The 27138-nt window shown below is 40.1% G+C and overlaps 1 protein-coding gene across 3 annotated transcripts in view; it reads left to right on the top strand.

Moving 5' to 3' along the window:
- The window catches only part of clstn3 (calsyntenin 3), a 35170-nt gene that overhangs the window by 3762 nt on the left and 4270 nt on the right, over positions 1–27138 (top strand). For all 3 annotated transcript variants that reach the window (XM_034697223.1, XM_034697224.1, XM_034697225.1), the window contains 15 exons: positions 1260–1382; positions 2701–2911; positions 4352–4560; positions 5604–5753; positions 8907–9092; positions 9179–9466; positions 9956–10068; positions 14296–14455; positions 15249–15308; positions 15429–15577; positions 17951–18099; positions 24814–25040; positions 25188–25349; positions 25983–26128; positions 26241–26376. In XM_034697223.1, the coding sequence (XP_034553114.1) occupies positions 1260–1382; positions 2701–2911; positions 4352–4560; positions 5604–5753; positions 8907–9092; positions 9179–9466; positions 9956–10068; positions 14296–14455; positions 15249–15308; positions 15429–15577; positions 17951–18099; positions 24814–25040; positions 25188–25349; positions 25983–26128; positions 26241–26376 (2469 nt within the window). The remainder of the gene's footprint in view (positions 1–1259; positions 1383–2700; positions 2912–4351; positions 4561–5603; positions 5754–8906; positions 9093–9178; positions 9467–9955; positions 10069–14295; positions 14456–15248; positions 15309–15428; positions 15578–17950; positions 18100–24813; positions 25041–25187; positions 25350–25982; positions 26129–26240; positions 26377–27138) is intronic.

Below are 27138 nucleotides of genomic sequence, written 5' to 3'. Positions count from 1 at the left end.
ATATGTGTTGATAAGAAAGTACAATATTCTCACTACAATGGAGAAGTTTGAATCAGCAGAAATGTGTAATACCTGAGATAAGTTGCAGGTAAATATGAAAGCAGAACAGTTAGATGGTTGTGTTAAACACATAAAGCTACTCATCTGTTTCTGACGAAAGATGCCGAACACTTAACAGTTCAATCTTCTCCAGTATGAAGATAAGCTGTTTACAGCTTCGTAGAACTATTACATTGCATTTTATGGTCTTTCAGTGTTTTATCGAGCAAACATCTAATCGAATGATCCGAAGAATAATCAGCAGAGTAACAGTGACGATAAAACCATCAGGTGCAGCCACATGAAAAAAACTCCAATCTGTGCATAAATACACTACCAGAGTGACTACACTGGTCTCAAGCTCAGGTATCAAACTAGTCCTTAAAATAGTTGTTATTTCTAGCAATACCCAGTCCTGCCTTTGAAGAGAGGGAGAGACGGAAGTTTGATCAGATTCAGAACCAGCAGCATCTCTCCTTTGTCGACTCCCCCTCTCACAGTTGAGACTGCAAAATTAGTTCCAGTCAGATTTTATGGAAAATGTTCTGTGTAGACAACAAAGCAGCAGCTAAACGCAAGTCCTGTTCCTCCGTCTGATTTCAAACTCTGCAGCTTCAGTCTCACAGATCGAGGACAACAGAGGGGAGGCACTCTGGCTTTTGTTTCTCTTTTATTTTTTCCTCTCTGTGCTGGAGTGTAAAATCGTCATCCTTCTGGCTCATTAACTTGGCCTTTGATCATCCGGCACAGAACATTCAGCACAGCGATGAATAATTAATTTGCAATTAAAGGTTAAACTCACAGTAAACCTCAGGCATTTGATTTGGCTGTTTTTCAGTGCATTATTGTGCGGCGCCTGTGGCCGGCCAGTTTGGCTGATTGATATGGGCAATATAGCTCCCTGCGTGTGATAAGGTGAGATCTGACTGGCTTTAATTATACTGCCAACAAGGGAGGAGAGCAAAGGGAACTAGAAAAGGAGGAGGTCTACATGGAGAGAGAAAAAAGAAAGGGGAGTCTGTGAGGGTGCTGCTGTGATTAAACTGTGTCTTTGTGGTCACACATTGCATACATTGTGTATTGCTCCACTTATGAACACTCTCACCACATCCTCGCCCATTATGGAGTGTTAAAAATAGGCACGTTGGTCGTTTCTAATTGCTCAGTTTAACCCAAAGCCTCTTCGGTCTCTTGTCTTTTTTCTTCTCTGTGTCGTTCAGCGAATAAGCACAAGCCATGGATCGAGACAGAGTACCAGGGGATTGTCATGGAGAACGACAACACCGTGCTGCTCAATCCCCCTCTCTTTGCCCTGGACAAAGACGCTCCACTACACTACGCTGGTAACACCAATAAGGAATATAGGATGAGAGAGAGAGGGGAAAAAATCCATTAATTTGCTTGAACATTCAGAGAGCTGTGAAAAATAGGTCAAATCGAGTGCTGGGCAAGCCAAATTGAAAATTATCTCACCAGGCTTTATTGGACTCAAATAGTAAACATATTTTTTTTCACAAGGAAGAGTTAGGAGCTAACAGATTGCTGCCATATTTCCCAATAGACAGTCTGAATATTAATGGCAATGTATTCAGTCACCAAGTCTCCTCTATTTTTAGCCCATCATAGTGTAATTCAACCCTTCATCTCAGGGGCAATCTGCGGGGCTTGCCCTACCTCTGCAGCCTGATGAAATAAGGTTGTCATGTTTGCACTCATGGAAATAACCATGCTCAGTCAAATTACAAGAGTTCAACAAGAATTACTCCGACACTGCCTGAAATTTCATTGGGCTCATGTCAAGAAGGAGGAGAAAATGAGCTGCTTCAAGCAAGACCCTTCTCTACCTTCGACTGGTGTCAGCTAGGGGAAGATCAGCTGCCGGCTTTTATTAGGTGCTCAGCTGCTGCCTGTTTTATTCTGTGCCTACAATGATTGTATTAAATTAAGTGGCACTTACAGCAAGATTGCAAGATATCCGTGTGCACTCCTTTGATAATCTGAGGAGTGATGTATGGTTAAAACAACTTATTATCATAATGAACAACCATTATTACTTCAACATTTACAGAGAGTATTTCCCTCTTAATAGGGCACTTCAGATGTTTAATACAATAACAGTAGTTAAAGGAAACAAAAAGACAAATTCATGTTTTTGTTTGAAAATTCTGTGGGTCAGCTGACAGGAAATATAAAATCCCCTTCACTTTTTAGTCTAGACTGTAGAGAGTATCATCAGGATGTAAGGCTGAGTGCAAAACTTTCAGATTTATGATGGAGGCGGATGGTCGGCTGTAAAAGTAATGAAAAAAAAATCTATCCTAAATGTATTCTGTAGTCATCAGGAAGCCAAAACAAAGAGGGTAAATGTGTGTTGTATAATCTGTCTGCGTTGATAAATCTGCAGCTTTTTGTATAAGCTGACACTCAGACGGATCAAAGTTCAAGCTGCAATAATAAATCTGAAGCATGACTTATTTTGTTTAAGCCGCACAATAAAAAAAGTCATTTTTTAAACCGAAGGAAGTGATAACTAAGAATCACTCAGCCAATCAATCAATCCATCGATTCATCAGAATGACAAAATAACTGAACCCTGTTTTCATGGAGTCTATAACTTCAAATGTTTTAGTTTTCTTACATTCCTTCCCTTTCCTCTCTCAGGTGAAATCTGTGGCTTCCGGGTTCATAATGGCCCCTCAGGCTCGGGTTCAGTCCAGTTTGAAGCCGTGGTTCTCGACCGATCCACTGGAGAGGGTCTGGTCCGGTCCAAGGAGCCGCTGGACTGCGAGAGCCAGCGAGAGCACAGCTTCACCATCCAGGCCTACGACTGCGGAGAGGGACCTGATGGAGTTAACAGCAAGAAATCACACAAGTAAGTCTGATTTATCCATTCTCTCCTTTGGATGAATAAAGGTATCATGTTTATTTAGCTTTGTTTATAACACTTCCCTTTAAGGGTTAAAATGTGCACAAATATGAGATAAAAAAGATGTGATTATATGAAAAAACAAAAAATCATGATATAATAAGTCAGATTAATGAAAGAAGAAGTCATACTTTTGTGATACAAATTCAAGTTCTAAGTCTTAAAGCCATTGTTGTGTGAAAAAGCCAATATGACCTAATAAAAGTTCATATATTTAGATAACAATCTTGTAATTCCATGTTAAAAGCCATAACTTAGAGATAGAAAGCCTTGATGGCTTTTCTAAAGATTTAAGTTGTCAATCACCATGAATACAGTCCAGTACTGATAGGCTCCTCTTGATACTTGAGTTTTAAACCCCATACATTTTTTGAATGAAGATGAATGTATACATTTTATTCCTTATTTTTCCTTAAATTTTCTATCTCTTTATTTATACACTGAACAAAATATACGCTCCACCCCTGGATCCCAAGTCTTGTCCTGTTTTAGGTCATGTTTATTTGTTTGTGTATTTGTTTGTTTTTCTCTTTTAGTTTGTGTATCAGTGTGTGTTAGAACTTGTCCAGTCAGAGTTGTGTTGCTGTATTATAATTTTGTGTCATAAAAAGAAAAAGAAAATTAAAGCTGCAAGCGGCGATGAACGGGCCAAATTCAATCATCATAATGAAGTCAAAATAATGAGACGAAAAGACAAAAAAAGAGAAACATTTTAAAAGGTCATTGTTATGAAGTTAAACATTAAAAATGTAAGATAAATATTCCAAATTGTGGGAGAAAAATAAGTCAAAACTATGAGACAAACAGTTGATATTTTGGGAAAAATGTTCAAATGTAATTTTAGGAACTCATAGAGGTTATAGTCAGAATTATAGAATAAAGTAATATTTATGAGATTCAAAAAACTGGATGAAATGTCAGAATTTTGAGAAAAAGGTTAAGAAAGGTCCAAATTCTGAGTTTATCCAAAATGTTGGGTTAATGTTAAAATGATGAGATACGAAATATTAATAGTGTAACAAAAAGTCACAATTTTGAGGTCAAAATTCCTTCCTTATTATGAGATAAGTCACTGTAAATTACCTTATTAAGATGATTTTCTTATCTTGTAGCAACAAGGCTTTGTATTAAAATCATGATTTGGTGTTTTTTATTATTATAGACTGTTTATCTTCTTCTAGTGGTCTTATCCTGGCAGACACGGGCTTCCATACCCTCCAAACTCAAACAGAGATTTATGACTTTAAACAATAATTACTGCCTCTGTCTGCTGCTCTTCTGGCTGTGCGCTGTAATGACCATCCAGCCTGTTTCGGCATCCTAATGTGACAATAATAATCCTGCTCTCTCTGCTTGTGTTTTGCCTCCCACTCTTCCGTCCCTCAGGGCCACCGTGCATGTTCGTGTTAACGACGTCAACGAGTTCTCCCCCGTGTTCGTCGAGCGTCGCTACGAAGCTTCGGTCCCCGAGGGGCGCCTGTTTGACCGGATTGTGCGTGTGGAGGCTCTGGATGCTGACTGTTCCCCTCAGTACAGCCAGATCTGTTTCTATGACATCATCACTCCCAATGTGCCCTTCGCTATTGACAACGATGGTGAGACATGTTTTCTCTCGACTTATTAATGTTTGCCTTTCTCTGCTGCAGACGTACAATACCCTCGTCGGCAACCATATCATTTCCATTTTACACTGTCTGCTCTATCATCTCTGTGTGGACTCAGATGAAATAAGTCGCTTAATTCAATTTCAGTTCACTATTCAACCTCGGATGTTCTATTTACGTTGGAAAAGACACACTGCAGATACTGCTGAGGTGACAGAGTACGAGTGGCGTCTTAATTCCCTCACAGGTAGAAACCAAAAGATGTTAAAATAGACTCTGTGTGGGCGGACGATTGTTCTGTCTCTGCATAAACACTGCAGCAGCTGTTCTGTTTAATAGCATCTTTTCTTGTAGGCTTCTTAAATTCTTCTAATTCTATCCATCGAGCAGCTGCTGGGGAGATCAATTGTAATGTCACCCAGCAGCCGAGGAGGACCTTGTTTAAGGATGACTCTGCAGATTCATCCTGGTGACTTGGAGGGTTTTAAGAGAATGAAGCAGCTTCTTTCTGTCTTTTTTTTGCTTTATTGGGTCAGACTGGTACAGCAGCAGAAGCAGCAGCAGCATAGAGACCTTTTGTTCCAGCCATGTTTAAACACTGTGGGCTTGCCATTGTCTATTTTCCTTTTTCCTTACTTTGTCTTTACTATCTCTTTCATCCCTCTGTTTCCTCTCGCCATCTCGCAGCATCGTCTGTCACACCTATTGTTTGTCAGCTGGCATGCTGAGTGCTGTCAGCCAATCAGCCTTTATCTCTAAAAAACAGGAAAAAAAACATTTTTTATTCTCTTTTTGCATTTTATCTCTCTCCATGTTTCTCCTCCTTCTATGCTCGACTATATAATGTGCAGAAAAAGAACGACGGCTCCGTTAATGTGCAGAAAGAAGCTTTATCAATGGGTCTTTGTTTGTGCTCGATTTTCAATTATGCAAGCTTGTTGTTGATGACTAACTCTTCTATTTCTGCTTCTCTTTTATTCTTTGATTCATTCTTCTCTTGTCTTTTTCTTTCTTTGTCTCACTCTGTCTCCTAGGCAACATTAAAAACACAGAGCCTTTGGATTCAAAGCATCAGCGTGTTCACACTTTCTGGGTGACTGCCTTCGACTGCGGGAAGAACCGTGCGCAAGCTGACGCCCAGGTTGTCGTCACCGTCAAACCGTCCTGCAAACCTGGCTGGATGGGTAAAACACCCATTTCTCCATTTCTATCAGATAACTTGTGAAGATTTAGATTTGGTTCAGGCATTTAATATGTCTCCGTTTGACTGCAACTATCACTTTAATCTGGAATGTGCGTGGGCTGCCGCTCAGATGAATCACCTTTGCATGTTTATATCAAGAGCAGAGTTTTAAAGAGGGAGAGCTGCAGCCAAGTTACATCAAGGCAAACCAATTAAGTAAGCTGTGAAAGGATGTGTATAAAATCATACATATTACCACTGCACTTTCCCTGACATTAGATCTGTCTACTGGAAGAGCCAGCGCTGTTTGTTGACAGACTTTCAAGTTTATGGATCTGGCATGTTGCGTTTGTTTACATATAAATTCATTTGAAATCAAAATGATATACAGTGCGGGGACCATTTCATTACCATTTTACTATTTTGAATATCATTTTGCACATTAGTATAATCCAAACAAATCATTCTAACAGATAGAGTGGCGAGCAAAGTGTAGATGTGAATGGCAGATAGATGAGATTCAGAGGGTTAAAATCAAGCGGCAACCTCCGGTCTAAAAATATGAGTCCAATGCGGAAGTGCTAAAAACTGCAGTTCATCGAGAATCCGCTTGAGGCTGGCTCCGGAAGTCACATACACATGAATGGAAAAAGCCGATCTTTACAGCAGAAATAAACATGTTTACAGCCTGGTACAAAGGACGATGGTAGTCTGGATAGCTCATTTATCGATCAGCTCTCAATGTAAGGGGGGTGAATTTTTTTCTAACGCAGCAATTTCGAAGATATTGAGATTGCTAGTCTTCCAATGAGAGGTACAGCTGCATGCAGGAACACTGCAGCTGTTGGCTAGGAGGCTCAAAGCCCGCCTCTTTACGTCACACTGGCTCGACAGAAGCAATATGGCTGCTGCTGCCGATTGGCTTCAAAACAGCCTTCAGAAACAGATGGGTGACATCACGGATACTACGTCCACATTTTATGCAGTCTATGGTGACATCACAAATCCTACGTCCATATTTTATACAGTCTATGGTTGAAATATGTTTTTTTTATCATTCTAGCACATTATAAAACATTAGCAGCCAGATTGAGTACTCAGCTTTCAGGTTCAAATGAAACATGGACTGAAAAAACAAATACTTAAACTGTAGACTCTGTAGAAAACTTGACAATTGAGTAATAACTAAAATTGAACCTCTGAATGATGAAACTCTACCTCTGTTAGATGTCAAACTACCCCTTTGAGTGAAAAATAACATACCATCATAAACGGTTAAAGCTCCTGGGAGGAAGCTTAGGTTTGTGTCGATTTTGCCTTCCTCTGTAGACAGAGTAATATCTTTTAAGGCTTTGCTGATTTTGTCTGGTAATAAACATTTGTAATAAACTATCTTATCCTGCTGTCTCCTAACAGTCAAACACATCACTCAGCAAAAAAACATTTTAATGAAATGGATTTAGTCTCTATAAAGTCACCTCTTGGTTCCTGAATAGTGTTATGAAGCACAAGGATTGTTGGCACTGGATTGGATATGCTGATTCAGCATAGAAACAGGGTACTAGGTTGAGCTAAGGTATGCTTTAAGTGGCCTGGCAGACAGCTCCGTAACACCTACCTGTCAGTCAAGCCAGCTGTGCCCTTGATTATGCAAATTGTCAGCCTTTACATGATCCTAAGAATTCTGTTATGAAAATATTCAGCCTTGTGTATGTCGGAATAAATAAATAAGCTACATACCCCAAACTGTTTCTTACAACCAGTGGTGGACAGTAACAAAGTAAATTTACTTGAGTACAGTACTTAAGTACATTTTTTGAGTATCTGTACTTTACTTGAGTATTATTTTTGGGGGATACTTATTACTTTTAACTCCACTACATTTCTATCAATGCTCTAGTTACTCACTACTTTTGCTTAGAAGTCAGCTCGTGAATTTCCTTCTCTTTTCTGAAATCTAATCCCATGGTTGAACGTGGAGCAAACACAGAGCAGATTTCACTCAGGTCAGGCAGTTCATTTAGAGGTGGTAATGATATAATTCTCCACCTGAGCACCCATGGCCATATCTTCAGCCCGTGTTAGAGGTTTTTAAAATGAAGAATGATATGTATCTTTGAAATGTTCTCCCTGTTTCCCACTCTGCCCAAACATGCAAAAATTCACTGTCCAACCTGAGAAAGCGTGTTGAGCTACGTAACATTTGTTTAATTCCAGATGAACATTTCAAACTAAGTTGTCTGTGCTTGGAGTAACTCAGTGTGTTTTATTCCATGGTATAGTTTTTAGAGATTTAAAGAAATGGTTTCTAGATAAACATGATGTAACAGAATGTACTTCTATGTATTCTTTACTGCACTTATGCTTTGTGAAAATACGTTTTGAGATATTTTAAGAAGTACTTTGAATACTTAAGTATTTTTAAAAGCAAGTACTTCAGTACTTTAATTCAAGTAATAATCTGACAGAGCAACTTTCGCTTGTATTGGAGTAATATTTGACCTGGAGTATCTATACTTTGACTTCAGTAATGAAGCTGTGTACTTTGTCCACCACTGCTTACACCAGGCTGTAAACATCTTTATATTTGCTGTTAAAATTGGCTTTTTAATATGGGATCTAATGGGCTACTACATTGGCCTTTTTTTCAACAGTACAGGTTGCCACTTGGTAAAATGTAAGAAAAAGACTATATCTGTAGTGTGTTGTCAATCACTCCATCTGACACCTACCAAGTGTCAGCAGTTTCAGACACCAGAGGTAACCATAAAGAAATAGTCAGTCTTCATTATGGTGATCCTTTTTGATTTTGTGACTCCCAAAGAAGCATCAATAATAATTTCATATGAAAAAGATGAATATGAGTGAGAAGAAAACACTGAGCCAAGTGGTTTAAAGTGTCTCTGCCAAACATTTACAGTGGAAGCATTGGTTTGAAGAAGTCAATTTTATCAGGATGAAGAAGCATCAAATTGATTGTATAACCTCATAAATAATATAACATGATATATCCTCTTTGGAAAGTCAGGATTTTGGAGCCTCTGTGGATTTGTCATCGCTCAATTTAATAATGTTCATTTTTGAATCTAAAGTTGAACAGTCAGAAGCTCAGGTTGAACTCTGCATGATATATATAACCACATTGTTTTTTTAGGATGGACCAAGCGTGTAGAGTACACACCCGGCTCTGGAAGCATCCCCCTGTTCCCCAGCCTGCATCTGGAGACCTGTGAGGAGACCGTGTGGAACATCCAGGCCACCGTAGAGCTCCAAACCGGCCACATCGGCAAGGGCTGCGACAGGGACAGCTACTCTGACAGATCTGTGCGACGTCTGTGTGGTGAGACCTTGTCTGCGCTTTAAATCTCTCACTTTATCGGGTGGCAAAACCTTCCTCATCGACAGCCGCTCTCTGTGGTTCCTCAGGTGCTGTGAGGGGTGAGGTAGACCTCCTCCCACCTCCGTCCCCCACTGCCAACTGGACCGCAGCTCTGCCCACTCTCCCTTCCTCTGACTCATCTCTGGTCTTCTCCTTCAACGGGTCAAACCATGTGGCCGTGGTGCCGGATTCTGTTGTCTCTGCATTATCGGGCGACCACTTCACCCTGCAGCTGTGGATGCGAAGGGGCGGGGCTAACATCCAGCCTACAACCACTCAGACCAGAGGAAACCGCAAGGAGGAGGAAACTATTGTGTGCAGCACTGTCAGGAATGGTGCGTTATATCATGAAGTGACTGCATCTCAAGGAATTATCACATATTTTTTATTGTATGGAGAATATGTGGAGAGATTTTTGGTTAGAAAAGGAAAAATCTTCAGACATTTAACCCCTATGAGGTTACTCAGAAGTGCAGGGAAAATCACAGATGTTTATAGGTTCAACAGCTACTATCAAGGTGCTCTTGAAAGACACACTTAGACGTAGCTGCTACACTTAAGCAGCCAAGTGGAGAGTGAAACACTGTTATTGTGCCAGCCAGGATATTGTTTGTATCTTGTGAATGTTTTCTAGTGTGTGACTTTGTAGGCTGAAGAGCTAAAAAGGTAGACAGTTTAGCAGTTTAGTCACATCAAGATGAATCAAAACTTTTCATAAAATCCTGCTTTTTAATTTCTGTGTTTTTCCTCTTAAGAAGTTCCAGCTTACATTCAGATGTTTTCACAAGACTAGACTAAGCCACTATCTTTCCTCTGCCCCACAGATGACTCCTTCTCCCACTACTCCCTCTCCGTCCATGGCTGCCGTCTCTCCCTCTTCTACTGGCCCGATGTCTCAGCCGCGCGGCCTGTCAAGTTCCTGTGGAAACTGGAGCAGGTACTGGGGGAACTGCAGCACTCAGCTTTGATGTTCTCACTTACACTGTTTCTTTTGTGTTTGTACCTTGAAATTAAGCTGAAACAGAAGAAGTGCAATTGTTGTTTTTTTCATATTTTGTGCGTGCAAACCATCTGGCTCATTCCCCTCGAGGGATTACTAGACACAAATATTTTACATAACATCCATTTTCAAACAAGAGAACAACACTGACATCAGGAAAACTTTCAAGTAACATTTTTATATCAAAACATTTCACCTGAACTCTTTCCTCCTCCCGAGGCTACTCGAAGACGGAACTACTTTAAATGTTTTATGGTGGAGAGCCAGCTCCATCTTAGTGCATCAATGTCTATTCACAAAACTAGTTGATGTTTTTATCTTGTTAGATTAAGTACTGTGCAAAGTATGCTCAAAGTACGAAGGACAATAGAAAACAAAATGGAACAAATTTCTATTGATGCAGAACATTGAGAATTTCTTCATCCAAATTTCGACAGGAAGCATTAAAATATTGTTTACTTCCTTGCTTCTGATATGAAACATTAATGACAGATCCTCAGCATCATAATTTTATTTCTCAGCCCTAACATTAACATTGCTGCCTGCATCAGAGTGCATGAAACAGAATGAAACAGAGACATGTCACCTCCCTGCATGCAGTGTCAGTGTGTGTGTGTGTGTGTGTGTGTGTGTGTGTGTGTGTGTGTGTGTGTGTGTGTGTGTGTGTGTGTGTGTGTGTGTGTGTGTGTGTGTGTGTGTGTGTGTGTGTGTGTGGTTTCATATGGTGAGCGCTAAGAGGGGCTGATGGGGGGTTTGTTTTGACTGAAGCCCCCGGTCTCAGACAGATTGAAGCAGCATGGATTAAAGGATGCTGAGCTGATACTGAGAAGATTTGTCAAATCCTTCTGTCTGAAGCACCATATCTTATTACCAGGGTCTGTCTTTTCTGACCCACTGTCTCTATGATTCCATCCTACCTCCTTTTCCTTTTCTGTGAAGAAATAGGCCATGGAGTTCGGATAAAGGAGTAGAATCCTGGTGTACTTGTGTTTTATCTGTACATTTCCATCCAGTGACATTTCATACTTCTACTTCATTGCATTTCAAAGGAACATATTGTACTTATCAGACCACTGCATTCATGTTGCAGCTCAAGGTAGACGTAACTTTTCAGATAAGGGTTGTAAATAAGATTCATGAGCACAACACATTGTGAAAGTTCAAACCATAGCTGCCTTCTTCACTGTGGCCCTTAACGTTTAAGATTACCTCTTGAATTTTAAGTAGTTACTTAACTCAACTCAACTCAAAACTTTATTGTCATTCATCTGGATAGCTTGTATACAGCTGAAAAATTTTTGTTTCTCACATGGCATGTACAAAGCAGTGCAAGTGCAAATCAAATGACAGACAGACAATACACTGACAACAAAGACAAAATATAAAAACAAGACGAAACAACAACATGAGGACAGACTAGAAAGGGCTGACTAAATAAGTTAAACTAAACTAGACTAATTATGGACAATGGAGTGAATAGATAAAACAGTAAGTGAGGTAGTGCAGGGTGCAAATGTTGCAATACATATATATATATTGAATGAATAGAACATCGAAACTATTGAATTGAAATAAATAGGCAGTAATAAATAGTTAGTTCAATCAGGAGAGACACAATTTGAATATTAAAGGTTATTTATTACAACCGAATAAATGACGAAACTTGACAGAAATCTTTGGCGTAAGGACTCTATGGGGATAATTTTGTGAGCGTAGGATGTGTGAATTTGGCAGCTGAAGAAATCCCCCTAGAGTCCAGACACTGGTGATGGTGGCTGATGAATCCTAGGAATTGAAGATTTTCATAGACCAGGTGGAGATGGGTAGGTGGAGGGGTGTGCACCATCAATGCAAGAAGGAACTAGCTGGAGAGAGAGACAGATTTAAAAAGACAGCTGAAAGTTGATGGGCTGACGATAAGGGCGTGCCACTGAGCTATTGGATGACAGCTGCCGCTGATTAGCCAATGACAGCGGAGCATGCAGCTGGAGCAAGTGAGCTATTGAATGAGGGAGAGGAGAGTTAAACAACTGCTGTGATTGCTTTATAGTCCTCCTGACTGAACTTTCACTAGAGCTACATTAAAACACAGAAGTAGTTACCTCCCCTGCATCTAAGATGATTTCATTTAATTCAACTATTAATGCATAAAAGGGATCAAGCTATTAAAGCTCCTGTAGGTAACTTTTGGTCTCTGTCAGATTTGGCGCCCCTTGTAGACAAAACTTTACATCTTAGCTCTTTGCTGATCTTGCCACTCACACACAGAAGTTGTGTTTTTTGATGACAAATCTCGTTTGGTTTCGTTTATGAGTGAAATGTATAACTCGTAATGAGTGTTTTCTTTGAAATGTATGCAAAGACTGTTACAGCAATCTTCTCATCTGACAACTCCCTATGACAGGAGTGACAGGCACATGACATCACTTTATAGAAATAATTTGTCTTCTTCCTTTTGATCTTGTTTGTTTTGTTAGGTCATTAAGAGACATCAATGTTAATTTCAGTCTGTTTCATCACTGGCTAAAAACTTTGTACAACTGCTGACAAAAAAAGCAAAGATAAGAAAACGTTCCTAAAAAGGAAGCTAAAGTGTTATACAGAGTTTTACTTTCCTTTTATTTCTGCCACGTTAAACATCGCACAACCCCTCAGATCTCTCTAGTGATCCCTGCAAGGGGCCTCACTCTGTGTTTTGAAACTACAGGCCCACATCTCCCAGCTGTACATGATGTAGTTAAAAGAAGCTGCTGGCAGAGTGCTTTTTGATTCTGCATATTTCTATGTTTTCAGTAAAAGCAGAAAGCTTTAGGAGTTTAAGTGCATAATGGTGTTTACCAGGAAATCACAAACTTTAAAGCAGCATTTAGAATACCTTCAAAGTGATTTAATTTTGATGTTTTTGAGTCAGTTACTGGAAGAGAGGTGATGATAGAGGACTGATTTGATTAAAGATAGATTTGAACATCAGTTTTGATCTGAATGGAGCTTCATATTAATACAAGATATGATATGATGCCAGTCCAAAGAGCCATTTCTCTGAATGAGTGATAGTCTAACGTGAGACTATAAGCTTCAGTTTTATGACTCCCTCTGCAGGGATTTTGTATTTAGGATGTTTGCTTATGAAAAAAAGCAAAACAAATATTACTTAAAGCTGCAGCGAGGAACTCAGTTGTTGTTTTTTTTACTTTCTTTTTATTTCAATTCCAGGTTTACAAAAGGGAAAAAAGAAATACAATTATATACAATTGAAAATAAATAATAAAATAAAGAGAGGTTGTTCCAGGCCATTCAATAGTATAAAATAATATATATCCTCTACACAGATAAAGGGTTACAAACTCTGGTGTATGAGTTCCATTATATCCAGTATTTTACACAGTCATAAGCTCATAGTGTTAAGAAGAAGAAGAGTTTTTCCATGGAATAGATTTTGTTTACAATTGCAGTCCAGTCGTCCTTTGTTGGTGGGTTTGTCTGCATCCACTTGCGTGTGATGGCTTTTTAGCTTGCAGCCAAGATGATTTTGTAAAGATACCTGTCCTGAGACTCATGACCATTCGGCATTTTACAAAGACACAATGTGACAAAGCAGGAAACAATATCAATTCCAAAAATTATCCTAATTTCTTTTGCCAGCTCTTCCCAGTAAGAATGGATGAGGGGGCGGAACTCAGTTTGTGTCAATTTTAGCACCCCCTGTGTGCAAAGATGTTCACCTTAAAACTTCACCGATTTTGTCCTGCATATTGAAAAATAATACAAAAAATCTCATCCTGCTTCCTTTTGACAGTCAAATGGATCAGTTATTGCTGATATTTGCTGTTGAAAATGTAAAGAAATGCTGTCAACGTCTGCTCTCACACCTACCTCTTTGCAGCGGTTTCAGGCATTGGAAATGGCAGTTTAGAAATCTTCTTGCTAAAGGTCTTGAATGTTTTTTAGGTCATGAAGAAGCACCAGTATCACTTTAAATCTGTTTCACAGTAAGTTATAAACTCCTCACAGGGACTATAAAAAAAAATCTGACTTATTCTTGCATCACTGACCCCAGTAGATCAGTAGATCAGTAAATGTCCAGACGTTAGCCCCCTGTAGGATTTTCTGAAACTGTATATTTGTTTGGTTTTGTGTTGACTCCATGTTCTCTCTGTCCAACAGGTGTGTGACAGCGAGTGGCATCATCTTTCCCTCAGTGTCCAGTTCCCCTCAGTGACCCTGTACGTCGATGGTGTGACCTTTGACCCCGCCCTCATCCACGACAACGGAGCCATCCCTAACCCTGTCCCTCGCCAGAGGATGTTCATTGGCGCCTGCTGGGGTACTACACTGAAATTTATGCTCCGTGAATCATCCACCACTGACACACATTCCAGCCTCATGATGGATTGTGACAGGAATAAATGCAAGCAGAGAGCAGCAAATCCTGTTTTTTTTTTCATTTTGCATGAATACGATGAGCAGGAAATGTGCAGTTTGAATTCCTCTGCTGCTAAAACGTCATTTAAATCACATCACACTTCCCTAGTAAAAACAGGGTGACAATTCAGGTGTAAGCAGCGGAAACTCCCAATCCCTCATGAGGCATCACAATCTGCCGGGACATTTCCTCCTCCTGTCGCTCACTCCCTGGTTTCACTCACTTATAATTTGGTTGATGCATTTTATCTGGGAGGGCTAATAATATAACTGACTTTATCAATTATTCAGGGCAGCAGAACAACACCAGGGCTAGACAGCTATCAGCCACTTACACTCCAACCACTGGTTAAAATGGGAAACTCTGGCTGCCAATTAGCTCTGAAACACACACACATATACTGTTCACACACACATACTCACTCCACTTACACTCCACAGTGAAAGCTGCTCTGCTGCCTGCTTGGCAACAGCTGCTGCCAGATAATGAGGAGATGGTGCATTTTTGAATATCATCAGCGGGTTTTCTTTTGCTTGCGTTTTCTCACTTGTGTTTGCTCGTGTTATTTATTTAATTTTTTCATTCTTCCTGTCAGTCTCTGGCACCCTCGCTCTTCCTCCTCGCACTTTCTTTTCTAGTATTTTTCTCAGTTATTGTTTTGTTCATTGCCTCCTCTTCCTGGTTTTCCCTGCAGAGCCAGAAGAGAAGCAGAAGGAGATTCTAAACAACACCATCCCAGAAGGGAAAGACTCAGGTGACCTCCCCTGTTTTCACACTGTAGTCAGCATGAGGCTCTGCAGCCTGTGCTTTATTATTTATGCGCCTATTAGAATATAAATGTGGTCTTTCATAATGCACTGTCTCTGGTCTTTAGTGAAGTATGTGGGAGGGTACCATGGCCTGTTGTCAGGAGTGACGGTGCGTCCGGGCAGTGTGGAGCCTCACAGCGTGGTCGAGTGTCTGTACGCCTGCAGGGAAGGACTGGACTTTGGAGACCTGGAGACTCTGGGCTCCGGCATGAAGGTAAAAATGTCAGAGAGGTGTAGAATGACACATTATTGTGAAACATGAGGCCAAAGAGTCAGACATTTAAAACTGTTTCATCCCCTTTTGTGTTCATCTTTTAACATTTAAAATGAAAATATTTTGAATTGATCCTCTCCAGCAGACAGCGCAGCATTTGGCAGATTTCACCCCCATCTTGAACTCAACATTAGCGTCATCTTTGAGAGCAAAATCTTTGGAATACAGTGCTCTCTTTCTCTCTCAATAGATACTTAAAAATGCAACACAAATACAAATAACCCTACCTTAAATATCAAACCCAACTTTTCTTAAATGCCCTTCACAAATTAAAATATTCTAATAAACTCATTGATGTGAGAAATAAGTTGAATCTCCATATTTTAAATACAACGAACAGTTCTTTCTAACCTCATTTTTCAAAACACTGCGTCTTCAAATCTCTTTCATTTCCTAACTCTGACAGAAAACCAAAGCCATCTTCAAGGCCAGTCTTTTGTTGACATATAGATAAATGATCCTTTATTTATCATTGTGTTCATTATTCATATTGTTCCAAATAAAGCTTTATTTTTGAAGTAATCCACTGAGTTAGACTTCAGATTTAACTCCTCATTACTAATTAAACCCAGTCAAGCTTTGAGTTGATGTTGGATGTGTTTGAGTTTCAGTTTTCTTGACTTGTTTCACGTCTGCAAGAAGCTTTACAGATGCTGATTTTTTTCATATTATTCGAAGAGGGTTTTTTTAATTTATTTTTTATTTTAATTTTTCAAAAGTGCAAGTATACAGAGACATAAGACAATATATAAACAGACATAGAAAAGAAAAAATACAATATAATAGGAGACACCACAACACTGGACATGACACTGGTGGGGGATACATGATAATTCATAACCATTTCATGATGGTTGGGTTCAGGTAAAACATCTAGCAGTTATAACAGCAGCAGGTAAATAATAATAAGGAAGAGTCACCTTACAGTACCATGAACACACATAGTTACAGTACAAGACTCTTAACCCAGACCTCCCCTGACAATGTCCCAGAGCCCACTCAGACCTTGGTCAAAGTCTTTTAAGAGACCAGCAGCTCTCTCCATATTTAGCAGGTCAAGATAGTCCTCCAGCCATGAGTCCTTCATGAAGCATGCTGGCTTTCGCTCCTTCCAGCTGAGAAGAATCAGTCTTTTAACCGAAAGGCACCCAAGGGCCCACAGGCGTGTGACATATTATTCAAAGAGTTAACTATGTCACAACATTTAGATTAAAACACACTACTCGTTGCATTATGATGTGCATAAGAGGTGTTGTGTTTAAACATAGTTTGCATGAAAAGTAAGTGGCAGTTTTGCCTAAAGGAAAGTCCTAATTGTTTTTTTTTTCAGTTTGTTTCACCTGGCCTCATATTTCTTCTTGCCTTCTGTGCACATTCATCTGTGTTTTTATACTGGCTGTTCATGGAAAGCAGACAGAATAAGTTCACAATGTTAAAGTCTGAACAGAAGGAAACAGAGCAGGGGAAACATGCTTTAATCTTCCCACTGGAGAGAGACATTTTAATCCTTTAACTGGAAGCACAAACTGTTATCATCATGTTGCCTGATGTTTTTTTTTTACCTCCTCTAGTGATTTGAATTTGAAGCATTTACCTCTAGAATGAGAACATTTTGTTGAATGTCATACTTAGCAAGTACTGAATATTAAATGTTACATAATTTACATTTCAGTAATATACATCAATCAATCAATCAATCAATCAATCAATCAATCAATCAATCAATCAATCAATCAATCAAGCTTTATTAATATAGCACCTTTCATACAAATCAAATGCAACCCAAAGTGCTTTACAGCGATTAAAAAACAAGAAAGAAGCAGAAATAAAACAATGGCAAGACAGATTAGGGGAAAATAACAATAATAATAATAAAAATCAAAACAATAAAGATTAAAAATAAGAATAACATAAAATAAAATAGACACCAATGCACACCAAAAATAAAATATGTGTAATTAAAATAAGTTAAAGCATCAAAATTAAGAATACAAATAGTTCAAATAAATAGATTTAAAAGGGTAAGGATAAGAGTTGAAAATAAAATTAAGGCTAAAAATATCAATAAAACTGAGTAGATAAATAAAAAAAAATTAAAAAAATAGAATACGATAACAGCTAAAATTCCTAAAATAATAAAGCAACATTTAAATCAATATCATAGTAAAAGGTGAGTAATAATTCATTGATATAAATATGCCAGAATTAGCACAATAGCTACATTTCATCTGTAGTTCGAAGGCAGGTAATGAGATGTCATCTTTAGTTAATAGATGTAAATCTATTTTTCAAGTTTCTTCTTTGATCTTGCAGGTTCATGTAAACCCCAGTCAGTCAGTGTTGGTGCTGGAGGGAGACGACATTGAGAGCTTTAACCGTGCTGTGCAGCAGGTCACTTACAGGAACTCTCTACGCTTTGCAACCCCTGGAGTCCGACCCCTCAAACTGACCACCTCACTCAGGTACAAACAAACACACACAAACAGTTGCATATATATGTCAATGCAGAGTTGGAGGAAGGATTCAGATCCTTTTCTTATATTGAAGTTCAAGTGGGGGAGAACAGGGTTGATTGTCACACGGGTTGGTTGGCACACTCGTTTTATCTCACCACCAGAAGGCACTGTCTCTCAAATTGGGGTATGGACATTTCCAGAATTAGGATCAGAGCTCACCTACGTAGTCTTCTCCGTAGTAAGACAGCTGAACTTGAGGTGAGAGGACTTTTTGTGTTCTTCATGTCAAATTGTAAATATTCAGCTCCTCAGTATTTTCCTTCTAGGCTTTTAAACGATGGGTTTATAACAAAAAAAGTGTTACCCTTACAAAATGTGAGGGGAAAGCTATAGTTTAGATTTTTATTAGCTAGCTAACTAGTTGTTAGATGGCTGTTAGCTTTCATGCTAGCAAAAAATTCCAGTTGGGGTTGGTCGTCACATTCTCTTTGGGTTTGGTTGTCACATGTAACAACCAACCCCTATGTTGGCAAAATCATGCATGGTGAAATTAGTTGTAGTGCGCAGACCCTACATTTGCCATCACTGTAACTCAGACAGTGACTGCATGTAGCCTAGTTTATTATTGTTAGGCCTATTAGTTTTGTTCTTTATGTTGTTATATAGTCTGGCCTAAATATGTGTTTCCTGTTCATGGTCCTTGCTCATTTTATGTTAAAATGCATTAAGTTGTGTGGGCCTATCACTTGTCAGTGCAACAACCATCCCCGTGATGGGGTTTGGGCTCTGATAGTTAATTGCCTCTTTGTTACAATGAGTTGGAAAATGAGAGGGATACACATTTCAACACCTTAAGCTTCAATTTAATGTAGGAATGACTGTTGAAAGATGTTTTGATGATGACCAAAACCCCGTTCTCCCCTACACCACAGAAAACTTTCTCTGTTACAATTCAGAGTCCTTTGTCAAAGCTGTTTCTTCAGTATAACAGTATATATGAGAAAGTCAAAGTACACAGTGCAGAAAGAAAGTCCTCTGTTATTTTTATGTTATGAAATAAAACATTATTAGAAAATTATGACTCATGCATCGGTGTTAAAGCAGAATTTTAATGATGTTTTTAGATGAGGTACTTCAAAATTGTTTGTAGAAACCTGCAACTCATTATTATTCCCATTATGAATAAACCTGCTGATTATTTCTCTGACAGTGTTTGGTTATCAAAAATGATGAAACTGTAATAACACTGCAGTCACAATTTCCAGGGCAAAGTGACACCTTCTTGTTACTTGTTTTGCCCAACAAATAATCCGTACTTCAAAATGATTAATAATACATTTAGAGAATCTGGATAATTAGGAGGGACAGCAGAAAATGGAGTGACGTCTGTGAGCAAGTTCAGACAGACAACTCAAGCCCAATTATTTCACACTTGTGTCAATCTCACAATCACCTGACAAATGTATCCTCCTAATTTGGAGGTCTATTTAAGCTAAAATCTCTCCCTCTGCTTTGTTATTGCTGCTGCTGCTGCCCTGCACCAGTGCAGCACCATGACTTCAAACTCCAACATTCCATCACTTCCCCAGCATCACTCCTTAATGTCTGGATTTTTAATTAATGTGCAAGGAGTGACGAGGTCGGAGCCTGGAAGACAAACAAAAAAACATTCCAACGTGAGCTTTGTGGCTGAACTCTTTATTTGAGATGCTGAAACACTTCTGCATTGAAAATTACTTCACCCATTATCAAGGAAGTTGTCAATTAGTTTGAGCATCATGAGCATTTGTACACAAAAGTCTTTATTTGGGAAGTAGCTCATCACTAAAGCTGTTTGCTAATTGTGGATGAGATGTGCACAACAACATATTTACATCAGAGATGAAGTGGAGTAGAAATATAAAGTGGCATTAAAGAAAAGACTAAAAGACAGATATCTCTAACGTTGTACTTAAAGAGTCTGTGAGGGGTTTTTAGCTTGTTATGAGAGACAATGAAATTAAAAGAGATGATATTTTGTGACCTATCAAAGCAAACAAGACCATCAGCTACAAGACTGACAAATTCTATATTGTAATTCTGAGTTGCAATGTTACAATGTTACAATGTCATTTAGCAGACGCTTTTATCCAGAGCGACGTACATACGAGAACAAGAACAACACGAGCAGAGATCTAGACAAGAGGAAACAAGATCAGTAAGAGTAATAAAATGCTTCAAGTCCATTTGGGTGCAGGTACTGCCAAGCAGTGTAAAGGCAATGCACAAAAGTAAGTAAGGATTGTTATTTTTTATTTTTTCTATTTTTATAAAATGAGGAACATCTACAATGACGCAACCAAACAATTTAAGACCTTCCATTATCATCATCAACAATGAACTTGTCATCACCACAATAATTACCAAAGTACCAAGTGCTGGGTCACTCCAGAGCTGAACACAGATTCTCAGAGTAGAGCAGGACAGTGTGAGTCACCTGTAGCTGGAAGACATGATCTGCCACTGGGGACAACAGTGGAGAACAGTCTAGCTAAGTGCATAGTGCTTCCTAAAGAGCTGGGTCTTTAGCTGTCTTTTCAAAGTAGAGAGGGAATCTGCAGATCGAATGGAGTTGGACAATTCATTCCACCATTTAGGGGCAACAGAAGAGAAGAGTGGAGTTAGTGATTTTGAGGCCTTATGTGCTGGAAGCACTAGGCGCTTTTCAGAGGCTGAGCGTAGCGGGTGAGAAGGGGTGTAGACCTGGATGAGGGGTTCCAGGTAAACTGGTTTTGAGTGCCTGACACTGCTTGCGAGGGGGTAGGTGTCAGACCAGACTGACAGCAAATATTTATTCATTACGAGTGGCACATTAGACTCTTATGAGATGACAGGATGAGATTTATTGTCACATGTACATCAGCAAAAAGATTAGAGGTACCACTTTGTCCACAGGGGGCGCTAAAACAGAAAGTTCCTCAAAAGTATGGCTCTTGTGTCGAAGTATTTCTCTACTTTTGTTCACAGACAGAACTTACATAACTGCAAAATCATGCTCCACTTCATCAGAAAACTTTTTCTTCTCTCGTGTGAAAGCAGTTCTGTGAATTCAAGAAACTGAAGTGAAGTAGTAAAAGATGTGGAAGGTTGAAGGAATAAAATATAATCTGTAAATGCAAAAGTTCCCACACACAATCTTTAAACAACACAAGTGATGGATCAGACATTCGCTAACAGTTTAGGGAGTGTCTGGGAGTCTTGCGGTTAAGAGAAGTGTCGCTCTGTGGACTCTGCAGGCTGCTTTGACATTGAACTCATCAAACATGGACCTTGCCTGGCTGTGATAAGAAGCAGCGTAGCATGAAAGAAACGATTATATAGAGAGTTTGTCGAAGAGGGCGATAAGACAGAATATCTTATCTCTTTGTTCACTCCGCCTCCAAGTAGGTTTGGCTTTGATGGAGTAAACTGCAGGTGCTGCATTCTGCCTGTTTTTGTCGTAACAAAAGGTTGGAGGATAAATTCTGTTTCACTGGCACCGATCGTATCTGTTTTCATGTTACAGAATTATTCTCACTCCATAGAAACTTCTCATTCAACTAAGATGTTTTATTTTTTTCCTCCTTGAACCTTTTTGACACACTGTACAGCTTCTGAACGATCCGTGATTCCTGAATGCATCACACTGAATCACCTGGCTGTGAGAATAAAAGCCCACCAACATCTGTTTGCGGGTCAGTGCTCAGCCATGCTCAACAACTGTGAGCTGGCTTTCTGGCTTTAGCAGTCGCTTTCAGCTGATCAATTATTAATGCACCTTGAGTACAGTTCAGCACATATACTCTGTGCTAGATTTGGTATTTATACTAAAAGTAGCTGCCTACTGACAAATCAGATCTCATCAAACTGCCAGGCTGTGTAAATCTTCTTATTACCGTCTTTTGGGACTGTTGTTTTTTTACCCATGTTTATGAGATTAAACTGATTACTAGGCCACAAGTCCATGCTGGATTTTCCCCCCACTGTTTTAAAGATCCCAATGATTCAAGGTCAGGGAGAGATTTTTTCTTACTTGGTTTCTGCTCAAGTATACCAGAGTTTTTTTCTCCTCCAGCATGTTTTATTGCGTGTGTGAAGATTAGACTGATTTGAGGCCAGGAGTTTCCCAGATGGCTGAACAGCAGGCCCTTCTGGAGAGGCCAAAACAAGCAGCTGCTCACTCTGATAGTCGAAAAAGTAACACACAGACACGCACATACACACACTCTGCTTAATCCCCCTTCAAATATGACGCTAAATTATAATGCAGACGCATAAATACATGTAAGCAGCCCCGTCAGAAATCTGCTTTTCTGGCAGTAAAATTAAATTTGTTCCAGAGCTCCTGTGTTTTCACGTTTACTTTTACAGTGTCACAACGGATGATTTTTTACCACAGTCAAGGTGGAATTAGGGAGCGAGAGAGGGAAAAACTTACATTGGATTTTGAACTTTTTGTACATGTTTATTATGCCAGCTTTTTTTATTCATGATGTAATTTCCAAAGCGATGCTAGTGGTGCTATTATTTCGAGTTCAAAAGAATAATAACCTCCTGGCAGTAACACTGTTGATGATATTTGTCAGGTTTCATGTTTTCCTTTTTATCATCTTAGTTGAACTAGCATTAAACACAAAGTGTAGCTGAGGATGATGGGAATGTTATTGTGTTTGCAGCTATGTGAACATATATCTCATCTGTGAACAGGGACTGTCTAAAAGGATGGATGACATGACAGCTCTCCAAAAGCAAAGCCAAAACATTCAGTGTTCCCCCTTCTCATTGGCTGTGATTTAAGTCATAAAGCCCGCCTCCTCTGAGTTGAGAGATTGGACAAGGGTGAAACTTAGAGATAATACCAGTTAGATAATTGTTCCTCATTCATGCTAACTGTCTTGACAGATAGTACTAATCCCGCTGATCTATGTCCTAATGTTAACTTTTCTGACAGGTTTAGTTTTTTATTTTTTCATTTGGATTCCCATTAGCTACTACCAAGGTAACAACTATCCTTCATGGGGTAGTCTCCCTGTTATTGTCTTCCTGGGATCCACTGATGCCATAGAAACAGGTGTAATGTCTTGTTTGGCCACTCTGTAGACAAATGGGACTCCTGTAGTAATTGAGCAGAGAAGAGGAGGGACGCAACAGGAAATATAGCGAACACTAACACGGGACTTCCACTAGATCCGTGTCCGGTCTGGCTCCGATCTGCTGCGGTCCGGCTCCGTGCGCTCTCGTCTGTCAACATCCACCTGTCGCGTTTTCGGAACGCAGCACAGAGCAGGACTGCCGGACAGCTGGAGTCATGTGACTGAGGTTTTCTTGCAGCAATCACTGAATCAAGAATTCTCCTCCTCCTCTCCTCATCCATGTTATCTTTATCAGCCTCTGAAAACCTCTGACTTGATGACTCTGAGCCTGGCTCCACTCTAAATGACATTTTTTTGTCATAGTTAAGTTAAAAATGATCTGGTGATAACACGGACATTTTATTCTGAAAATTAACCGGGTTTTTATTTTGTTTTGCTGCCTGACTTCCTGTCCCGCTCCATCTGCTCTGTGCTGAATTGATGCGTCGTGCTCCGGCATCCCGAAAGAATAGAGGTCTTGCGTATCTGATCCGTTGTGTTCCAACCTGCCGGATCAGAGACGCAGCCGGAACGCAACAGAGCGGATCCAGTGGGGGTTACCCATCCGTTCCTGAGCGCTGTTTTGAAGCCAATCGACGGCGGCAGCCATATTGGAAATGCAAAACTCAACCAGGCAGTGTGATGTAAAGAGGCGGAGTTTGAGCCTCTTAGCCAACAGCTATGCATTCCCGACCTGGAGTCTAGTTAGTCATGTCCCTATTTGGGCAAAAACTCGTAATCTTAATATCTTCTGAACTGTTGCGTTAGAAAAAAAATTCACCCTCCGTACAGTGAGCCGATAGAGAGATTAGCTACGTAGGGCGAAGCCGCTTTTTGAACCAGGCTATAAACATGTTTATTAATGCTGTAAAGATCGTCTATTTTGAATTGGTGTGTATGTGGTTTCCGGTGTTTCTGCTGCTAGCCTCAAGCGGATTCTCGATGAATCGCAGTTTATAACACTTCCACATGGGCTTCATAGTTCATACCGGAGATTGCCGCTTGGCTTGCTCCTTATTTTTCACTGAGGCCAGCGCCTGTAGATTACATTAGCTGCTACTAGCATGATGAACTAACCTGTAGAGTGGTTTGGATGCATTGTTGATTATAAGGGCATCAAAGAAGGGTCTGTGTGGAATAAAAATGATGCTCTCTCTGGTTCAGAAGCTTCAATTTTGATCCATTTGTTGAACTGTCCATCAAGTCTGACAGAGTCACAGATGTTCAATGGTGAATTGGAGCAGTATTTGTCTGAACTGTCATCAGTACTCTTCCAAACTACGGTGACAGGAAGCTTTCACGTCTCAGCCAAATGTCACTGTGAAAAAGAAAAATGTATCAACTTCAAGGTGCCGCTCCAGAAATTCAAGAGACGACCAAAGTAATTAGAACTGAATCCTGGGCACCAGGAATGTTTGCATATTTCCCGTGTATTCATGGGGGTAGATCTAGACGGTGAATAGATGATTTAGTCAGGACGAACCAGCAGGCTGACTGTCATCCCTAGAGTCATGTCACAAGTGCTGCAAAAATACTCTCTGACAACCCTCGCTTCCTTCCTCGCTGCCAGATGCTTCAACGAGGAGAGCTGCTTGTCCCTCAAGCAGCTGGAGGGATACCTGGTGGTTCTGCAGCCTGACGCCCCTCAGATCTCTCTGTCAGGGGTCGGCCCTCATCTGGCTCGTCCTGTCTCTGAGTTTGAAGGTCCCCGTGGTGTGCCCCTTTTCCCTGAGCTCAGGATTGTCTGCTCCCTGTCTCATGCTGTCAACACGGCTGCACAGGGGATGGAGGGCGGAGGTGAGTCACACAGAGTTGGACCCAAGGTCTCTCATGTTTCTTGAATTTCTCTTCTCCAGCATATGTAGAGGGAATTGAGCTCATTAGTTGTCTTCATCTTGTAATCTATACGTTGGGTTAACGTTTGACATTATTTCTTTCTGTCAGCTCTGATGTCTGACGCAGTGGCTCACACTCTGGATGGCTGTGAGGTCCAGCCACTTGGAGAGGAGCTAAACCCAGAGAGGGAGGAGCTTCTGGTGGACATGGATGTTGTTCGGGAGAGGGGACTGGAAATCATCAATACTACTGCTTATATTGCCATCACAGGTACTGTGTGTACAGACACAAAAATGTCAGATTCTGACACTAAAAATATCAGTTAACACATCAAAACAGATCCAAAATGAAACTGACGCCACCAAATATGTCTTAAAATCAGAGTTAGATTATCTGTAATTCTCTCTCTCTCCTCAGAGTATCTGAAGTCTGTCTCTGCGGTGAAATGTGTATCAATTAATGGGCAACAATTAGAGCTAAGGTTTCTGCAGAAAAACATTGTTAGGATATTCTAAAATATTTATGAGTTAAAAAATCACAGATAGAGCTTTATAAGCATCCACAGTTAAAAACTATTCTTAAAAGGCAAATAAAATGATTTAGATATGGAAAATTCCTCTTAGTTTATTTAGCATATGGTAAGGAACGTTTTATTAAATAAGATTACCATTGCTTTTAAATTTCTTAGTTATATGACAGTAAATATAATTGATTCTCAATACCCTCAGAATTCAAGGTCATCCATCCCTTACAGCCTCGCCCAGCTGTCAACAAGTAGCTGCAGAGTCCCTCTGTCCTCTTCCTCTCTCTATCTATAGTTCTCCTCTTTATTGTTTTAATCTATTTTGACTCCTTTTGTTTGCTTCTTTGTTCTTTCTTCTCACATTTCTACACTTCCTCCAGGAGCTGAATCTATCTCTGTGTACGAGGACGTCCTCCGCTCAGTGCGCTACCGACTGGCCAAAGGCTCAGCCCGTTTTGAGAGGCGGTTCCGTCTGTCCTGCTCTGAGATGAACGGCAGATACACCAGCAATGAGCTGACCCTGGAGGTGAGAGGAAAAAACAGTCATGTAACATTTCCTGAACTGACATGAGGAGAGACATATCCCTAAGATTATTAAATAAACATACCCTTAATTGCTGCTTAATTTCCTCTTTCAGGTGAATTTCCTCCACTTTGAGGACAGTCAGTACCACCCATCTCACCTGCTGGCCTCCCAGAAGCAGTTCCTGCACCCATCCCACCATGCTGGAGAGCTGAGCGGACACACACTGCCCAACCCACACCGCAACTCAGGTGACATTTCCCACTAATCAGTTCTCCTTGTCTAGGGATGCACGGATCCTACTTTTTAGGTCCCGATGTCGATACCTGGGCTTTGGTATCTGCCGATACCGATACTAGCCGATCCGATCCTGGTATTGATTTAACAATCTATATTCCTTAATGTGAGGATAGAATCATGTTTTGGTAACTTCAGGCTTTTCTGACCTGATGGTGAACTGTACCTGGGTTCCAAGTGCTAAACCAGAGGCTGGAATCCCTTTATTCCATGCATCCGGAACAATTAAATCCAATAACCTGTCTGTTTTTTCACACTTTGAATCCATGGATAGAAGGTTTCTTGCTTCTTTGCAGTAGGCTACAGCTGACATAAACTTCTTCCTTTGGGCTCCCATTATATTTTTTCAGTGCGACTGCCATCCGTGGAAACATTAGTGCTGCACATGTTGCAAGTTTCTGGTGGAGTTATTAGCAAAAGAAGTGTGACATGCACCTAAACTGCCTCTGTAGTTATCCTCCATCATGCTCCACCCGGCAAAAATGCACAGACCAGCCGGCACTGATGACGTAGGAGACGCACATGGCTGTTGTAAACACGGAAAACAATAGAACTGAGATGAATAGATCCGCCATATGGATCGGCATTATATATTGGCCCCTTGTCACCGATATCCGATCTAGCTTTTTGAGTCCGATCTAGCCGATATCCGATACCAAGATTGGATCGGTGCAAACCTATTCTTGTCCTATAAACTCTTTGCTATCGAAGTTTTG

Source organism: Notolabrus celidotus, chromosome 12, assembly GCF_009762535.1.
Source record: "Notolabrus celidotus isolate fNotCel1 chromosome 12, fNotCel1.pri, whole genome shotgun sequence".
Taxonomy (NCBI): domain Eukaryota; kingdom Metazoa; phylum Chordata; class Actinopteri; order Labriformes; family Labridae; genus Notolabrus; species Notolabrus celidotus.
This window is presented reverse-complemented; position numbering and strand designations above follow the sequence as displayed.